Consider the following 20290-nt stretch of genomic DNA (forward strand, 5'->3'; position numbering starts at 1 on the left):
GATTTTTTTTAGCAATTTCAGAAAGTGTGGTCGGTGGGGGAGAGATCATGAGGCAGGTCCTCCCCCCTCCCTACTCACAATAGTGGATATATGTGTGCTTCTCTAACCATAGGAAACTTACCATAATATCCAACGTTGTGACTGATGTCCTCTAAATACCTTCAGACACAGATTTTAGCCTAAACCAACACCTGCTTATCCAATCTAATTATATAAAAACGGAGCATGACAGAAATATATCACCAAACTTTACATAGTTTATTACAAACAAAAAATACATTACATCCAGTTTTTTCCCCCCAGAAATGAATCCATTTCACACCAGTTTTTAATGGAGTGCTGAGTCTTTATACACAGGAAAACACAATTCCCCCTATTTAATCGACTCACATATACTACAGACAATTCAAAGCCGAATAATTACTCTAAATGCAATTTGCTCATGTTATAAGTAGGTTTTGAATTCAGCATCAAAAAGATATGTCTATTTTCTTTGCATCTCCAATAATGAAAATCTCCAGAAGGTTTGTCTGCAAGATGGTACAAGCCAGGTTTTATTTGTATATATATATATATATAGCAATGGAAGTATGCACAATGCTGGCAGGATAGCCGACCAGTATACGCACACTCACGTCTAAGCTGTAGAGGCAAGGTACAAACGTCGGCCCAGGTACAAACTTGTCATCCCGGTGTTTCACATGTCGGACGAGGCATCAAAGTGTGTGCCATCCCTCCGATTGACCTTAAAACTGGGCGTGCCATCTGCCAACATGAGCTGCTGGAAGTGAAAAGATCCCACGGTGTCCTTCGTGAAGAGTAAGCGAGCCAACTCCAGGCACCATGAACAAATTCCAAATTTGCTTATTTACAAAAATTTACAAAAATTCGCCAATGGGAAAGTAACGGCAAACCAGCAATTGTAATCCTAGCTGTGAGGCCTCTTGGCAGCAGAATCTGCCTTTGAGCGGAGACACAGCGGTAGTTTAAGTTGTTTTTTAGTTAGTAGTGGGAGAATGCTTTTCACTTCAATGTTTCTTACAATTTGTATAGACATTCTGTAAACCGCAGTCAGGCAACTAAGCAAGAAAAAAAGTGTCTACATAACAGAAGGCTGCGTAAAAAGAGATTGACCTCTAGGAAATAAGCAAATTCCTTCGGCACATTCTGGCCCCTTAAAGGAGGTGGCCACGTAAGCATTTGTGAGCACGTCATACAGGCTTTGCCGAATGAATAACAAATATACAATGTGTATGATAAATTAAAACTTAACTTCAAGTTCTGACATTTCTGCAACAAATGCGACTCAGATCACACAGTAGTCAGCGGTTGATAAATTAAACATAAATACTCGTTCATGTATCATAAAGTTTATCTTAATTTATAAAAGGAATTTCGACCACCATACACCTGACAAAATTACAGCTGCCATTACAATTCCCAACAGGTGATTGCCCATCTTTAGGAGTGTACATTAAAAAAAAAAAAGGCCCAAGTTTGGTCTTTCAATGCGATCGCCAACAGCAAAATGCAAAGGGAAACAACTTTCTGGTCCCACAAATTGTGAAGCTTAATAATCTGGTCGCCAAATTTGTGTGCAGATCCATGAAAGGATAAGCATGGAAGTCCAATGCCGGAGGGAGACCATTCGGCCCATCAAGCCTGCACAATTCCATAACAACAATTCCCCCATATTTCTACACTGGTTCTGCTGCCACTACCTTTTCAGGAAGACTATTCAATGCATTTACTACCGAGTGAAACATCTCCTGCTTTACTACCATCCTCACTCTCCTCTTCTTTACTCCACAATTGTGCCTCCTGGAACTGTCGGTGTCCATCCTGCTGAAAAATTCGTCTGCACTTATTAGTCCCCTACCGGTGTACACCGGTGGTGACTATAGGTTTGCACTCCGTCCCTCCGTCTGTCTGTCCGTCCGTCACACAAAGAACAGCTTTCCAGACTTTTTTTCTAAACTCTTAATGCTAATGATTTCAAACTTGGTACATGGTTTCCTCATGATAAGTTACAGATCAAATTCGAACTTCACAACGTTTCGATCATTTTTGACAAAGTTATGGCACTTTGAACTTTGGTAATTTCCCCAACAGTTTTCCGGACTATAATTTGGAGTGCGGTAAGTCAAAGCTGTTAATATTCCTTGTTTTAACTCCAATTTACATTCTGTTTCCACTTTTAGTGAGAAGTAGGGGTCTGTGCAACCATTCATGAACTTTATTTGGTGCAAATTGGATAATTTTAGCCGAATTACCTCAGACCGTGAGTTGGTAATTATATAATTCACACATAGTGCAATACGTGCAGGCTGCTCCACGGAGCGACCTTGCGGGCTTATTTTAACTCCGATTTACATTCTTTTTCCCCTTTTATTGAGAAGTAGGGGTCTGTGCAAGCATTCATTAACTTTATTTGGTGCAAATGGGATAATTTTTAGCCGAGTTACCTCAGACCATGAGTTGGTAATTATATAATTCACACAGTGCAATACACAAGACTGCCGGTAGGGGACATGTGTTGCAGCGCAATACTCAGAATGCTTGTTTTGTATACATCCTTCATTATCCTAAAAAAAATCCTATCAGATTCCCTCGTAACAGTAATCCTTCTTTTTAATGTAAAATGCCCCGTCTCCTTCAGACACTCCTCATAGCTTAGTCTAGCTAGGCCCAGAATCAATCTAGTAGCCCAATGATGAACTCTCTCTACAGCAGCTATGTCCTTCCTCAGATGTGGTGACCAAAACTGAACGAAATACGAGTTCTTACAAAATTCTTACAAATCTTCTTTATCAATGGTGCAAAGTAAGTGATGGTTGGCCCTGGCCATGGACTTGTGACCCAACTATCAGCTTTCCCAACATGTAAGCACCCATCTCCATATAAAGTTGCCCCTGTGGAAAGCAATTATTTAATTTATCATCGTTCTTGGAAAGGGATGCGGTTGGCCGCCACCAAAAGATTATCACAATAAAGGTATTTTGGTGAATTGTGGAATGTTATTTGAATGTTTAATAGCTATGGGTATGGACATACTCATTCTCACTTCCATTTTAAATACTATTGGGGTCACCTGTGGGAATCCCACGGGCATGGAGGTGTATCGTTGCGATCGGTGCAGCCGTTTGTGCGGTACTCGGGACAATAACGTTAGGCGGGAGTCCAAACCTGAAAATGCTGGAGACCAAAGCTGAAATTGGAAAAACAATATGGCTTATTTTACTCCAGGGAGGCCCAGGATTACCCACCCAAAATATCATTGCGATCGGTTCAGCTGTTTTTGCGATACCTGGGAACGGACGGACAGACGGACGGACGGACAGACGGACATTTGGTGAATTATAGTAAGATTCTTTTCAAATGTGTGACACCTGTAGAGGTATCAACCTGAGGACTCGGTGTAAAAATCGAAAAAGAGAAACTCCACATGGAAGGAAATTACACCGGTGGGATCTTTACAAATATCCGCTTCGATTATATCTGAAAACATCTTTTTATCCTAACACCTCTGGGTAGACGAGAGTTCTTGTTTATCTAACATCTGGAATCATCACTTTAATCCACCTCAAACATAGACTTGGCCATGAGTAAAAACGTGCTGTGGGAGATCCGATCCCACGCACTCTAAGCATCCATCCTTACCGGAAACCACGTCCCCCTCCTCAATGGAAAGCTCGTATCACGTGGTGCTAAATGCTCGTCTTGGTGTTAGTGCAGTTGTTCCTCGGAATGCAATATTTCACAAACGACTAATTGATACCCGAGCACAACATGGTGCTGTGGTGTGGATTACTTCATTAGTCCGTAACAATGATACGATGGTCGATTTTTATCGACAAATACATACATGCATACAAACCTACATACATACCCACATACATACATACCCAACTACATACATACATACTTACATCCATACATACCCACCCACATACATACCCACATACATACATACCTACATACCCACCTACATACCTACATACCCACCTACATACATACCCACCTACATACCTACATACATACATACCTACATACATACCCACCCACATACATACCCACCTACATACATACATACCCACCTACATACATACCCACCCACATACATACCCACCTACATACATACATACCCACCTACATACATACCCACCTACATACATACCCACCTACATACATACATACATACCTACATACATACCCATTACCCACCTACATACATACCCACCTACACATATACATACATAGAAATTGGTGTCTTTTCATATGAAGTACAGTATTGTAATTTTCACCGGTAATTAGCATTACTGAAGGGCATAGTGATCGTTTTTAATAACATACCAGCAAGGCCACGAAAATATGGATATAAACCCCAAATTAGAGGATTTTTTTTCCAGAATTGGCATCGTCGTTTCCTCACTTTTTGGCGGGGGTGAGTGGGTACACCACCTGCCCTATGCCACGTGTACAGGTGGAAATTTCAAGTCGTCTCCCCACCCCTTCATGCAATGAGGGGGGAGAGGTGGGATTGGGGGAGTGTTTTTTTTGTGCCTATGATCCGACTCTTGGTAACTTGAGCGCGTATTAAAAACTAAGCTTTCACTGGAATCGCCAAGCATCGTTTGATTCCACAACATTCAGACATAAAGAGAATGCCCTCATTTTCGTACGATGAGAAAAAAAAAGGTTAAGGGTGGATGACATCATTTGTCTAGAGCCAATCACAGCACACCTGGCTTCGCACAGCCAATCAGCAGCGTCTCGCAACTTGTCCACGTGAAGCATAGTCCACGCTTGCCTCGTCTGGGCACTTATCGATGTAAAGTATGAAAAAAATTGTCGTAATCAAATAATTTTTACCCTGCGCTGCCCGAGTTGTTGGCGATGAATATGGTCGATGAATTTTTACTTTGTGCGATCAGCGGTTTGGGAGGAGATGCAAAATGGACACACACACAATCTTATTATATAGATAACGGTCCTACAACTGATCCCTGGGGTTCCCCAATACTTCCATCCTCCAAACCGAACATCCTCCCACTCACAGTCACTCGTTGCTTCCAGTTTCTAATCCAGGTAGTTACTAATTAAATTTACTCCCCGTTTTCTTCCATAATGATGCGTAAGACTCTCATCCAGCTATTTTGAACTTGATGGACGCCTTCTGCTTATCCTCAAGAACTGCTCATCCCCCTGTTCATCCACCGTCCTCTCCTTCTGCCTGAATCTCTCCGCTTCATTAGACCATACCTATTCTGCACAAAAGGCTATTGTTCCTTGAAGGTTGCCTCATTCTCTGATGGAGATTGTCCACTTGTTGGCCTTTCTCAATCTAGAGCACCTAACTCTCATCATACCCTCAAGGTTTGCCTTCCTGAAGTCAAAGGGGGGCGGAGGGGGCGACCGCACCAGGCGCAAAGGGCATGGTGCGCCAAATTACACCTTCAAAAAAAACGTTTTCATGGTCCATTTGTTTGTATTGTATATAAATTATAATACAACGAACTTGTGAGATCACGAGAAGCAACTTTCAGAACCACGTTTTACAGTTTAAACTCCGTGCAACGTGTCAATGTGTCAATGTGTCAGGTTGACGTTTACAAACTCTTTACATCCGAATTAACTTTTTTCCTAATTCCTATTTCTATCTCCTCACACAATAAATAAATCCGTGTTCCAGTGTTAGTAATTATCGGGCTGCCTGCTACGTAGATCTCTCATCTTGTATAATAAGGCTTAATATGCACTCCAACATGGAGCTCAGCCATTGGCCCAAGGGATGGAGGGGTGTAACTGTTGGACATTTGTTATGTAATTACGTCGATCAAATCTAGATATCTCACGGTGTATGTCCCAATCAGCGAGGCCAGGATCACGTGTCAAGTGAGTTCTTTAACTTCCTTGCCTTCCTCTGCTGCTCTGTCTCATCAGTTCTAGTCTCTAGAGTCTAGACCATAGAAATACCACACCATGCTGCATAGAAATACCACACCATGCTGCATAGAAATACCACACCATGCTGCATGTATGTTTGATATAGTTGTTAACGGCCTTGTAAAATACCTGCCTGCTCTGCTGCTTCAGCATTAGTTTACTTTTCACCAAGCCCAGGTATGCTTGCACCAGGGCGGGGATTATACGTTCGCTTTACTGTTGCCAAATGATACGAATATTATTATTGTTGTTAATATTATCTTCTTACTATAATTCACCAAATGTCCATCCGTCCGTTCGAAGGTACCGCAAAAACGGCTCAACCAATCGCAGCGATATTTTGGGTGGGTATTCCTAGGACCCCCTGGAGTAAAATAGGCTATCGTGTTTTTCCAATTTTTCCAAGTTTTCCAATTTTCCAGTTTTTCCAAACACGATGGAATAATATTTACCGATATTAACAGAGATATTGCTTTTGTTGAAATTCTACGTACCAGGAGAGAGTGGATCGACTCCTGACGAACTCTTCCTACATAAACGTGCGGTTCCGAAGGAACACGGCAGCGTGTGCAAAGCCACTGAGAAACAGGTGTAGTGGCCGCTTCCGTGTTACAGATTCGGCGCGCACTCTTCACACATAAACTTGCGACTGAGAAAGAAAGACGTGTAGCGGCCGCTTCCGTTTTGCAGAATTCAATCTTTTTTCAAAATGGCGCATGTACTGTTTAGATTTTGATGATTTGCGTGTGATATGATTCAACAGATGTTTATATGAATCGTTTAAAATAAAAAGAGCATTCAATTTCTGATATTTTGCCTTTTCATTTGGGTTTCCCAATAGAAGCCCCGCCCATAGGGTGGGTACCGTTGCTACTTAGTATTAATAAATGCTTTGTTACAATGTTATCATTGTTTTTGTTATTTATTTTGTAATAGGAATACCATGCCATGGAAGGACCTATAAACTGCTCTATACACCTTAACGTGGCGCGTGTTTAGAAACATGGGAATTCTTCCGGATTCTTTGTAGTTAATAATCCTAATCATCTCAGGAGATCATAACTAAATCTATTCTCATTTTGAACAGGTTTCAGGGCTCTGCTGATGATCCCGCTGGGGAAGCTTAGAGCTCTTCCATATGTCCCCCTCAATAGGAATTTCTGACTATGTCAGTACCTGCAGGGGGCGATTTTTTTGACTTTCACTCCGAGCACTACAAACCATCACTACGCCACTGCTTAGCCCTACCAATCACAACTTCTGTAGTCACACTTCCCTTCACGACAGGTTCTCCACTCCCCTCGAACCTGAATCGGTCTGAAAACATTCACAATAACCATGAATTAAATTCCACAGTTTCCCAAAACCCAAAACCCCGCTCCTTGTACCACCACTTCAACCCCAGGTTAAAATCTGTTACTCTGATCATAAATTCTGCACAGGCAGCCATTCTCTGGAGAATCCCAGGGGGAAAAAAACAAATAATTACCACCCACATGCACCACAACCAATGTCCCTGCACCACGATCCAACGTAACCCAATATTCCATCAATATCCCTCACCGCCACCCATCTGAAACTACAAATCCTATTTTTTCGACCCCTGGCACAAAAGGGGGTCTACATAGCCAATAGCCTCATTCTGAAAAATACAAAACATCTCCCTGGATAAAATGTGATAAAACACTCTGGCACTATTCAAATGAACAACTTCAAGTTTTGAGGTACAGTACCTTCTCCAGCCATCATTCCGTACAGTGTTCCACAAGCTACATATAAATTAATACAGAATTGTACATGCATAACTAAAGTACGAGATGTGTTTATTTTATTCTAATATATTGGCACTGTGGCTCCACAATGGTTGTTGGGTTGCATAGAATGACGTCATAAACCTTGAACTGATCGTTCCACAGCAACATGTGAAAGTGTTGTACGAGACCTAACGGCCTGGCCCGAACAATCCTAACCCAAACAACCCTAACCCAAACAACCCTAACCCTTCCAGCCCTTCCAACCCTAACAACGCCATCCCTAACAACCCTAACCCTAACAACTCTTCCAACCTTAACAACCTTAACCCCAACAACGCTATCCCTAACAACCCTAACATCTCTTCCAACCCTCACAACCTTAACCTGAACAATGCTAACCTTAACAACCTTAACCCCAACAACCCTAACCACAACCCTAGAAACCCTAAACCTAAAAACCCTAACCCTAACAACCCTAACCACAACCCTAGAAACCCTAACCCTAACAACTCTAACCACAACCCTAAAAACCCTAACCACAACCCTAGAAACCCTAACAACCCTAACCCTAACAACCCTAACCACAACCCTAGAAACCCTAACCCTAACAACTCTAACCACAACCCTAGAAACCCTAACCCTAACAACCCTAACCACAACCCTAGAAACCCTAACCACAACCCTAGAAACCCTAACCATAAAAACCCTAACCTCAACAACCCTAACCACAACCCTAGAAACCCTAACCCTAACAACCCTAACCACAACCCTACAAACCCTAACCCTAACCCTAACAACCCTAGAAACCCTAACACTAACAACTCTAACCCTAACAATCCTATCCCTTCCAACCCTAACCCTAACAACGCTATCCCCAACAACCCTATCCCTAACAACTCTTCCAATCCTAACAACCTTCACCCTAACAACCTCCACCCTAACAACTATGCCAACCCTAGCAACCCTAACCCGAACCTTTCATCACAAGAACAGCTGTTTCTTTAGAAATTTGGCAACGTTGTGTGATTCTCCATTGCAGGTGAGCCAATTATTGAAGTCAATTTATATTAAATTAAAAATGAAAAGGGAAAACCTGTGTGCCGAGTGGATAACCTATCCGCAATGGCCAAAGACGAAGCTACATATCACATATGCAGAATTTTCTTTTTGTACACAAAGTCTATGCTGGTGGAAGAGCTAGAACGTAGAATAGAACGGCGAGAACAGCGGGAGCGGAGAAACACACCAACGGCAGGATAGAGGAGAGGCCAGGGATACTTGGGGGAAGAAGTGAAGAGGGGGAGGAAGACATGGGGGGTAAATAAGCTGGATACAAATACGGCAAGAAGGGGCTGGAAGAGGAGGAATGGAAAATCAGGGATGAAAGAGCAAGAGAACGAGTAAATGTTAAGGTTGGTGAAGGGAGAAGGGAGAAAACAACCTCCTGGAAAGGAAGTGGAGGATTCCTACACAGGAGATGTGTAGGACCCGAGGAGGTGACGAACCTCCTCTTCAAGTCCTCAGGGTTGTGGATGGAAGGATGCAATAAAGGTCAATAAAAGTGAGAAAAGGAAATCAATGGTTCAAGAAACGAGAGAAAATGGAAGATAAAGGAATTTGGCATGAGGATGGAAGAACCTGGAGAGGAAATGGAGAGGGGTGTGGAATTATAAGGAAGGAGAACGTCTTCTGGACAGTAACAATTTCACTTTTTTGCCTCAGCCATTAATAATATGTAGAACAAAAAGTCAAATGTGACGTGCGTTCCTGGTAGAATGGTGCAGAGTTAGCACACTTACTTTATTAAGATGGACGTTAAGCTGGATGTCGAGTCTGCTCGCATTACATGGTGGACATCAAAGATCCCACTCTGTGTTCGGACAAAAAGTGAACGAGTTATTTTGCCGGCACTTTCAACAAATTACAAATTCATTGTCTAACCTGCAGGGGGCACTGCATCACACCCTTCAGAAAGATGCTACCTGCTGGTGAAACTTGTAATGGACTTGTGGCCCAATATGGATAGGACGCGTCACCAAACACAGATGCTCACATTAAAAACCTTTAGCCAGAGGCAAAATAGCAAATTCACACCTGACCTTATCCACCTATAAGGTCTTCATCTGCAGCTTGTTGAAGCCCTGCTGTCCCCTTTGGCCTGGCTTCCCTGTCTCACATCTAGCTCAGCTTGACGCCCATGGAAATCAAGGCTTTCTACATAATTGGAATCTCCCACGATGAAACTGAGTGTATGGGCCTATTACTTTATCATCGCACACCGTCTTCTTCTGCCTCCTTCCTGGTCTTGCACCCTCTGCTCTTTCCGGGTCTTGTCCTCGTCCACCTCCCCCAGGTTCCGGCAGGGTGTACGCGGTCCACCATAAACCCCCTTCTGGTGAAACTCCCAAACTCTAGGATCACTGCTCACCTCTACTCATTCGTTCCTCTTTTTTCCTGCCTGTGGAACCTACTTCCTTAACTTAGTCTTCCCTCCAGGTCTTCAAGACAACTGTTCACAACCATCTCAGTTTTCTACCCCTGTTATCCACACTACTCCCCACTCCCAGAAGAACACCTCTTTCTAAGTTCCAAGTTTTTCCTTCCTGAAGTTTGTTTCTGTATCCATCTTGTTCTCCACTGCCCCTCATTCTTCCCCACGTCCATTATCCCTCCATGTCTCCCTCCATTTTGTTCCTACCCCCGCTGTTGGTGTATTTCCTCCATCTCTTTATACTGGTCCTTTTGTTCTGTGACATCCTGATGCATCATATGTTCTAGCTCCTCCATGAGCCTCGACTTTGTATACAAAAAAGTATTCAAATACAGTACAGTACTACGAGTCCCCACTACTCAATAAACAGCTCGAGATAAAAAGGCCTATCATTGTCAATTTTCTACATTGTTCAAACATTTCTTATTCATGAAGCACATTTATAAACATTCAATTTAGTTTCTCTTAGTTGTAAAAAAAAAACAATAAATAAAAGTTGCACTCATTCGTAGGGAGATCAATGTCTGATAGGTCATTGTGTACAGTCAGACAGACCAATACTGATGTGTAGGACTATCTGGAGTCCAGGAAATAAAATGGTTGAAGAGGTTCCAGCTTCATTGGAATTTCGGTTTCTGCAAGAAGGAAAAAGGAAAAAAATGCACAAAATATTAGCTAATATTAATTACAATAATGAAAAAAGGCAAAGGAATTATTTTTGGCTCCAAACTAATGTACATTGCAAACACCAATCATGTTAGGGTGGAGAGTACATATTATGACGCAATCAAAAATATATGGATCATTCAAAACAACAACAAATGCTGAGGATATACTCATTCTCCAGTTGAAAGAAACCAACTGCCAAAACTTTTCGCTCGGCCGAGGCCGTTTATTCCTGCTACGTGAAACACCCCGTACCCATAGGCCAAGCAAAGTAGAATATGCTGTGCTATGGAGGAGCACTGCAACACATGCCTGCAGAAAACCTTATATTTTGGAATACCGGACGCATTTTCCATCAAATAATCATGTAACTTTGTATGAAGCTAGCTTTTGACATTGTGTCGGCCCAACGTCGGCCCATTGCACACACTTCTTATTCAGTCAATTTGGTTGTGGGGTGGCTTTGAAAGCCATAAAATAGAAGATGACGACTCTTTGATTCCTTTGTTTTGGGAAAGGAGGTGCACAGAGCACACAGCACAAGCACATCTACACTTGCCCCGAGAGACGGTCCAATGCCAAATTTCCGAGGCTGAACGCCCCAAAAAAATAATAATGGGAAAAGGTTGGAATCCCAAATAAATATCCCACAATTTTCCAGGAATTGCCATGAAATGATCGACAGGGAAGACACACTGACTTGTTGAAGAATTCTTGCATGTGAAATTGAAAATTGTCTGAAAATGTTGAACGCCTACTACCACGTGGTATCCATGCTTGTGTGCAGACAACTTAGAAGATAATGAGCACTAAAATATTATCCTGAACTTTGTGTTGATCGGAACTTCCAGCCGAGTCCTTTTTCATCTCATTCGCACACGGGCCTCGGCCCACGTTCCACAACATGGTCAAGGATGGTTTATTTATAATAGAAACAGTAACTTGTATTTTTAATCTAAAAAGGACTTACAAGTTGATGGATAGGCACAAATGAAGTTGAATGAGCCGAACAAGTAAATATCTTCCCTTACTTAAAGGTATGAAAGTTAGACTTGACAGCTGCTCATCAGTGCGACGTGAAGATGGTGAGCAGAGTCGACAGCGGAACAAACAGCAAAGGCCACAGGGAAGGTCGGATGGAGCTTGCCAGGTTTTCGGGCAGTGCATCTTGGGAACTAAGAGAGCAAATTATAAAGGGAAGTGTTACAGTAGTCTGAAGGGTTTCAGTAAAACGTGTCAAAGTCAGCCGGTACAGTATTTTTTTTACCCAACTGGGCTGGCTGAGAGTTTACGTCCAAGAAGGGAGCACCAGGTGTCCTCCGAGGAACAGCCGTGAAGGACGGGTCTCATGCTCTGTCAGCCTTAAGTTGAGTCTTATTAAAATGAAAATATGTTCTGTGGACTCTTCCTTCTCTGGAAAACTCATTATACTGGGCATCACCCTCGCAATAATAATTAACTAAATAACTAAATTAAAAAAAATAAACGGTTCCCCCCGAGAGTTGAGGACGTACAAGCACGACATATCCGGCACGCGCCACCAAAATGAGTTAAAAGTCAAAAGATTCTAGATTTCACCAAATAGGTTTAAAAATGGCAAAATAGGCATTTACTAAAAATATTTTGCAGTGACAAAAGATTTTGATTCAAATTATTTTATCCCATATTTAACGGTTCGTCATATACAGTTTGAAATTGTTCGTTGAATGGGGAATGTTCACCAAAACTCTGTTGGTTATTCTAAAAGATTAGAAAGTTGCCCATGCCCACAGAATTCTAAACAGGGCAGGGATGGAGGTGGCAAATATGCAAATGGCGTCTTGTGTCATCGAGCTAGCAAGCCGGGAGCAACAATTCACATTTATTGCCACATGTGATGCAATTTAAATACTCTAATGGAGGTGAGGTGCTCCATTTGAAACCGTTTGTTCAATGCATGCCGATTTTTGATGCCGAGCGTCCATGTTGGTGTCACGCCAGTAACCAATTATTGCAAAGTAATATTTGGATTCACAACAGGTGTTGCTTCAACAAAGCAATCCTTTAGTTTTCTCAACGCAACCATATAATCTTCAGTTAATCCTTCTTTTGTACATACGGCTGGAATTCCTTGGATGTCAGGTCCGGAGGGCAGATGTCAAATTTCTCCTCATTGAACCGTTTCATGATCACCCAATCGGAGTCTTCCGTGCAAAATTTCCACCTGAGCGATACACATTGTGGTCACATACAGAGCACGTGGATGAACAACACACTTATAGTGGCGAATGATACAAAGTTCTGTTTGTTTTACTAAATAAATGAGAATACCTCATAGTCAAGCAGCAAAACAATTGTACATCTGGTGATAAAAGCATGAAATTTGGATTACATATCAAATGTTATATGACAAATATTTTTACATGTGAGGCATCTGACATTTTTACGCTGTGCGCATGCACAGTTATTTTCCTTGAGCAATAAACACAAGAAATTTGAATATATCCTCGAGTTTAACAGAAATTTAGCACTAAATCTTCAAAATATCGTATCGTATTGTATTCGTTTTATTTTCCAAGTATGCTGGCGCATCATTGGTCATAAACAATATTGGAAAATACAACATGGCAGCATACAAGAGCACCAAACCTACTGGGTTATCTTGTGCACATCTCGACAGATTTTGGTTATTTGTTTCACCATGGCACCAAGTTAATGCCATCAAGATATACACATCAAAGAAAAATATCCAGTCCTTATGGAGGACAAAATAACAAAAACACGGATCAACAAGTTGACCGACATCCGCCAAACAAACACATCCGCCAAACAAACACATGCGCCAAACTAAGACATCCGCCAAACTAACACATCGTCCAAACTAACATAGGCGCCAAACAAACACATGCGCCAAACTAACACATCTGCCAAACAAACACTTTCGCCAAACGAAGACATCCGTTAAACTAACACATCCGCCAAACAAACACATGCGCCAAACTAAGACATCCGCCAAACAAACACGTGTGCCAAACTCAGACATCCGCCAAACTAACACATCCGCCAAACAAACACATGCGCCAAACTAAGACATCCACCATTCCAACACATCCACCAATCAAACACGTGCGCCAAACTAAGACATCCACCAAACTAACACATCCACCAAACAAACACATGCGCCAAACTAAGACAACCGCCAAACTTACACATCCGCCAAACAAACACATGCGCCAAACTAAGACATCTGCCAAACGAACACATCCGCCAAACAAACACATGCGCCAAACTAAGACATCTGCCAAACTAACACATCCGCCAAACAAACAGTTTCACCAAACAAAGACATCCGCCAAACTTACACATCCGCCAAACAAACACATGCGCCAAACTAAGACATCCGCCAAACAAACACATGCACCAAACTAAGACATCCGCCAAACAAACACATCCACCAAACAAACACATGCGCGAAACAAAGACATCCGCCAAACGAACACATCCGCCCAACAAACACATGCGCCAAACTAAGACATCTGCCAAATTAACACATGCGCCAAACAAACACATGCGCCAAACTAAGACATCCGCCAAACTAACACAACCACCAAACAAACACATGCGCCAAACGAAGACATCCGACAAACTAACACATTCGCCAAACAAACACATGTGCCAAACTCAGACATGTGCCAAACTAACACATCCGCCAAACAAACACATGCGCCAAACTAAGACATCCGCCAAACTAACACATCCGCCAAACAAACACATGCGCCAAACAAACACATGCGCCAAACTAAGACATCCGCCAAACTAACACATCCGCCAAACTAACACATCCGCCAAACTAACACATCCGCCAAACTAACACATCCGCCAAACAAACATGCGCCAAACTAAAACATCCGCCAAACAAACACATGCGCCAAACTAAGACATCCGCCAAACTAACACATCCGCCAAACAAACACATGCGCCAAACTAAGACATCCGCCAAACGAACACATCCGCCAAACAAACACATGCGCCAAACTAAGACATCTGCCAAACAAACACATGCACCAAACTAAGACATCCGCCAAACAAACACATCCGCCAAACAAACACATGCGCGAAACTAAGACATCCGCCAAACGAACACATCCGCCCAACAAACACATGCGCCAAACTAAGACATCCGCCAAACTAACACAACCACCAAACAAACACATGTGCCAAACTAAGACATCCGACAAACTAACACATCCGCCAAACAAATACATGTGCCAAACTCAGACATGTGCCAAACTAACACATCCGCCAAACAAACACATGCGCCAAGCTAAGACATCCGCCAAACTAACACATCCGCCAAACAAACACATGCGCCAAACTAAGACATCCGCCAAACTAACACATCCGCCAAACAAACACATCCGCCAAATAAACACATGCGCCAAACTAAGACATCCGCCAAACTAACACATCTGCCAAACTAACACATCCGCCAAACTAACACATCCGCCAAACTAACACATCCGCCAAACTAACACATCCGCCAAACTAACACATCCGCCAAACAAACATGCGCCAAACTAAAACATCCGCCAAACAAACACATGCGCCAAACTAAGACATCCGCCAAACTAACACATCCGCCAAACAAACACATGCGCCAAACTAAGACATCCGCCAAACAAACACATCCGCCAAACAAACACATGCGCCAAACAAACACATGCGCCAAAGTAAGGCATCCGCCAAACAAACACATCCGCCAAACAAACGCTTTCGCCAAACTAAGACATCCGTCAAACTAACACATCCACCAAACAAACACATGCGCCAAACTAAGACATCCGCCAAACTAACACATCCGCCAAACAAACACATGCGCCAAACTAAGACATCCGCCAAACTAACACATCCGCCAAACAAACACATCCGCCAAATAAACACATGCGCCAAACTAAGACATCCGCCAAACTAAGACATCCACCAAAGTAAGACATCCACCAAACTAACACATCTGCCAAACAAACACATGCCCCAAACTAAGACATCCGCCAAACAAACACATGCGCCAAACTAAGACATCCGCCAAACGAACACATCCGCCAAACAAACACATGCGCCAAACTAAGACATCTGCCAAACTAACGCATCTGCCAAACAATCACATGCGCCAAACTAAGACATCTGCCAAACTAACACATCTGCCCAACAAACATATGCACCAAACAAAGACATCCGCCAGAGTAACACATCCGCCAAACTAACACATCTGCCAAACAAACACTTGCGCCAAACTAAGACATCCGCCAAACTAAGACATCCGCCAAACAAACACATGCGCCAAACTAAGACATCCGCCAAACTAAGACATCCGCCAAACGAACACATCCGCCAAACAAACACATGCACCAAACTAAAACATCTGCCAAACTAACACATCTGCCCAACAAACACATGCACCAAACAAAGACATCCGCCAAACTAACACATCCGCCAAACAAACATGTGCGCCAAACAAACACATCCGCCAAACAAACACATCCGCCAAACAAACACATCCGCCAAACAAACACATGCACCAAACTAAGACATCCGCCAAACTAAGACATCCGCCAAACTAACACATCGTCCAAATAAACACATGCGCCAAACTAAGACATCCGCCAAACTAACCACATCCGCCAAACAAACACATGCGCCAAACTAAGACATCCGCCAAATTAACACATCTGCCAAACAAACACTTGCGCCAAACTAAGACATCCGCCAAACAAACACATGTGCCAAACTAAGGCATCCGCCAAACTAACACATCCGCCAGACAAACACATGCGCCAAACTAAGACATCTGCCAAACTAACACATCCACCAAACAAACAGTTTCACCAAACAAAGACATCCGCCAAACTTACACATCCGCCAAACAAACACATGCGCCAAACTAAGACATCCGCCAAACAAACACATGTGCGAAACTAAGACATCCGCCAAACGAACACATCCGCCCAACAAACACATGCGCCAAACTAAGACATCTGCCAAATTAACACATGCGCCAAACAAACACATGCGCCAAACTAAGACATCCGCCAAACAAACACATCCGCCAAATAAACACATGCGCCAAACAAACACATGGAGGTCAAAAATAAAAATAAAAACAGACGACTTGTGATAATTATTCTCACCAATGTGATTCAAATATAAACAAGTTTGTAACCCTTGTTTAATATGTGTAAAAAAAAAACTTAATTTTTGGTTTTACAAGGCAATACCGAGACGAAAAGCTTGTGTTTGGATCTTACAAGACATGAAGAAAAGTTTTAACAATATGGAACTCTGATATTTGCCCCATGTGCACCCCAGTTCCCACCGAAAACAAGTTGAGAGTCTGAAAAACCAACTTACCTGTGCCCACTCTCTCCAGATTTGATATGCACCTTTTTGGCCATAATACGTGGCTTTTCACCTTCATCGTCATTTCCACCGACGAAGTAAGTGGAAAGGGCCAGCCAGGTCTTCCACAGAAGGCCGTCCTCGATGTCCCAGCTGAGATGTACAGACTTGAGGTCACCCAATTCGGTGCTCGTGTGAACCAACCACGAGTGGCTCTTATTGCTCGAGAAGTCATCGTACCTGACGGCACAGGAAAGATTTTCTCAAGCGGAGAGCCATATTTGTTCAAATATGTTCACATCTATCTATAATTCCATTAATCTCTGTGTGTATGTGTGTTTGTATGTGTGTATGTGTGTATGTGTGTATGTGTGTATGTGTGTATGTTTGTCTGTGACCGCTGTTTCTCGACAACCACGGGTCCGATATACTTTAAACTTGCCAGGTATATTGCTGGGGACCCGAGGATGTGCCTTTTCAAGGTTTCATATTAATCGGACAAGTACTTACCGAGCTATGGCGATTTCTTTACCAAACACTGCAAGCCGTTCGCTTTGGACCAAACCATTGCATGTAAATAGAGGGGGGGTTTCTGTGGTCGTTGCGAATGGACCAAACCATTCATGTAAATAGAGGGGGGGGGGGGGGTTCTGTGGTCGTTACTGCCACGTGGTTTCAAAGTTTTTTTTTGTTGTTGTTGTTTGCACGCATGTTTTTTTGCACCCACGTACGGGCACGCCCTAGGATGTTTACACACACACACCCCTACACAAATTTTTTTTTTTTTTTTTTTTTTGGCAAGGAACGGGCACCCACGTACGGGCACGCCCTAGTCTATCTATAATTCCAGTAATCTGTGTGTGTGTGTCTGTGTGTGTGTCTGTGTGCATGCGACCGCTGTTTCTCGACAACTACCGGTCCGATATACTTGAAACTTGCCAGGTATATTGCTGGGGACCCGAGGATGTGCCTTTTCAAGGTTTCATATTAATCGGAGAAGTAGTTACCGAGCTATGCCGATTTCTTTACCAAACTCCGCAAGCCGTTCGCTTTGGACCAAACCATTTCATGTAAATAGAGGGGGGGGATTGTCACCGTACTCGCAAGCCGTTCGCTTTGGACCAAACCATTTCATGTAAATAGAGGGGGGGGATTGTCACCGTACTCGCAAGCCGTTCGCTTTGGCTTTGCGAATGGACCAAACCATTTCATGTAAATAGAGGGGGGGGATATAATTTTAGATATATATATAGTACGGGCATGCCCTAGTACAATCAAATGCCATATTTGTTGTCCCGGAACAAGCCGATGGTACTTTCTAAATCGGATTGAAAAGAAGAGTTTGAATTTCAATCCTGGATGGGATGTTCCACTTGAAATTAAATAAAAAATCCAACGAAAAGTACGAAGTTAACTTCTTTTTTTTTTTCAGTGTTTCTTCTCCATGTTGGAGATTTATAATAATAAATAATACTTCGGCTTATTCATGTAAAAACACCAAACAGGGCAGTCCGTAGACTGAAATTTGTATGGTTTACATTGTAAAGTATAAAATAACAGTAATCATTTCATCATTAGATCATCATTGCATCAAAATCATCATCAAAGATAAAAACGATACCAATTGAAAAACCAACAAAGACTGTGCAGCGCAGCTCGTTCTACTCCTAACCCGAAGCAGAAAATTTGATCGGAACACACAATTGCCTCAGATACTGCGGAATCTTTAGCATCCACACACGGGCTAAATACGGACAAGTTAGGTCAGTCTTTTGGGACTGCCACTGGTAACGGGCAACAGGAAACAGGTAACCCAGTGCTACCTGCTGCATGGTCGAGTTGTCAGAGACTAAATTGACACCCCTCACTGGCTTCCCTAGTGGGGAGGGTGACTGTGACACCTACCAGGACCAAAAACAACACCTGGCAAAGGGTGGATGAGCTCCTGTAGGGAGCCAATAGCCATCTTGTACGGAGGTCTGACCAGTTTGTGATTTTGTCAAGGTCTGAAGAGAGGGAACAGGCTGCTTCCTGTCCATCAGAAGGATGAGGGATGCCATGGCAGAGAGTAGAGTCATCAACAAATACATAAAGAGGATTTTCCAGAGAGTTAGGGTGATCATTGATGAAGATTGGGAATAGAATGGGGCCTAGTGTGGGCCTAAATGGGCCCCAAACTGCTTTGGGATACTCCAGCCTTGACAGGGAGAGGAGAAGAAAGGGTTCAGTTGAGCCACATGTTGTCCTTGGATTCCATAGGCAGTCAGTTTGGAGAGCAAGGCAGGATTTCTCAAGTTTTGGTACAACACCGGTGAGTTTCGACTTCATTGAAAGCACGAGATATGCCAAGAGAGAAGGCCCTGATCTCATGTCTGATATTGAAGGCCTCCATCCATTGTTGAAGCTTGGTTTTGCCTTAATGGTCAAGGTTGCTGGCTTAGGATCGCAAGGTCCCGAGTTCAAGCTCCTGTCAGCCGTTGAATTAACACCAGGGGGTTGACTCAGCCTGTCATCCTTCCGATGTCGGCAAAATGAGTACCAGCTTACTGGGATGAATGAGCCATTCGAGCATCCTCCATTGGAGTGGTGGCCCTTCTAGGATTGTGCCCAATAGCCAAGAAACTGCTTCGGCAGCCCTATGCATGGAGTGGTCATCTGAAGATGCAAAAAGGGAGTGGTTTTCCATTGTTGGGAGAGTAGAAGCAGCATGTCTAAGGTGGATTGACAAGGTCTGAATCCAAATTGACGATGTGAAATGAGGCTGTTAGAGAAAAGGCATGACTTTACGTCAACTGCGATGATGGAGGTCAAGTTAAGTTTGAGAGCTTAAGTCACTCAAACTTTTGGATCTCACCATCAGCCATCTTTCAGATCTCATCTTTCTTGTGCAAACCATATTTTCAGGATGGCCTCCAAAGCCAGCCACGACTGGGCACCCTCCATTGTGCAAAATCTTTCATGGGCCGATCTGAAATGTTGACAACCTACAAGGCCTTAATTCACAGCTTGATGGAGTACTGCCTTCCCCTTTGGACTTGTGCCACTGCCTCACAACTTGCCC

The 20290-nt window shown here is 43.0% G+C and overlaps 1 protein-coding gene and 1 long non-coding RNA gene across 2 annotated transcripts in view; both read right to left on the reverse strand.

Annotated features, from left to right (window-relative positions):
* Positions 1-237: 237 nt before the first annotated feature.
* On the reverse strand, positions 238-5586 carry LOC137417746 (uncharacterized). The gene is made up of 2 exons (XR_013623016.1): positions 4225-5586; positions 238-4181 (listed from the first exon to the last, which is right to left on the reverse strand). It is a non-coding gene; the product is annotated as an uncharacterized LOC137417746 (long non-coding RNA).
* Positions 5587-8238: 2652 nt separating this feature from the next.
* Positions 8239-20290, reverse strand: part of LOC137417748 (lipoprotein lipase-like) — a 63649-nt gene continuing 51597 nt past the window's right edge. Inside the window, exons 10-13 of the mRNA XM_068103649.2 lie at positions 17242-17469; positions 12956-13060; positions 11889-12032; positions 8239-10826 (exon numbers count right to left, since the gene is read on the reverse strand). Of these exons, the coding sequence (XP_067959750.2) occupies positions 11924-12032; positions 12956-13060; positions 17242-17469 (442 nt within the window). The 3' untranslated portion in view covers positions 8239-10826; positions 11889-11923. The remainder of the gene's footprint in view (positions 10827-11888; positions 12033-12955; positions 13061-17241; positions 17470-20290) is intronic.

This window comes from Myxine glutinosa, chromosome 4 (assembly GCF_964187855.1).
Source record: "Myxine glutinosa chromosome 4, kmMyxGlut1.1, whole genome shotgun sequence".
Lineage (NCBI taxonomy): Eukaryota > Metazoa > Chordata > Myxini > Myxiniformes > Myxinidae > Myxine > Myxine glutinosa.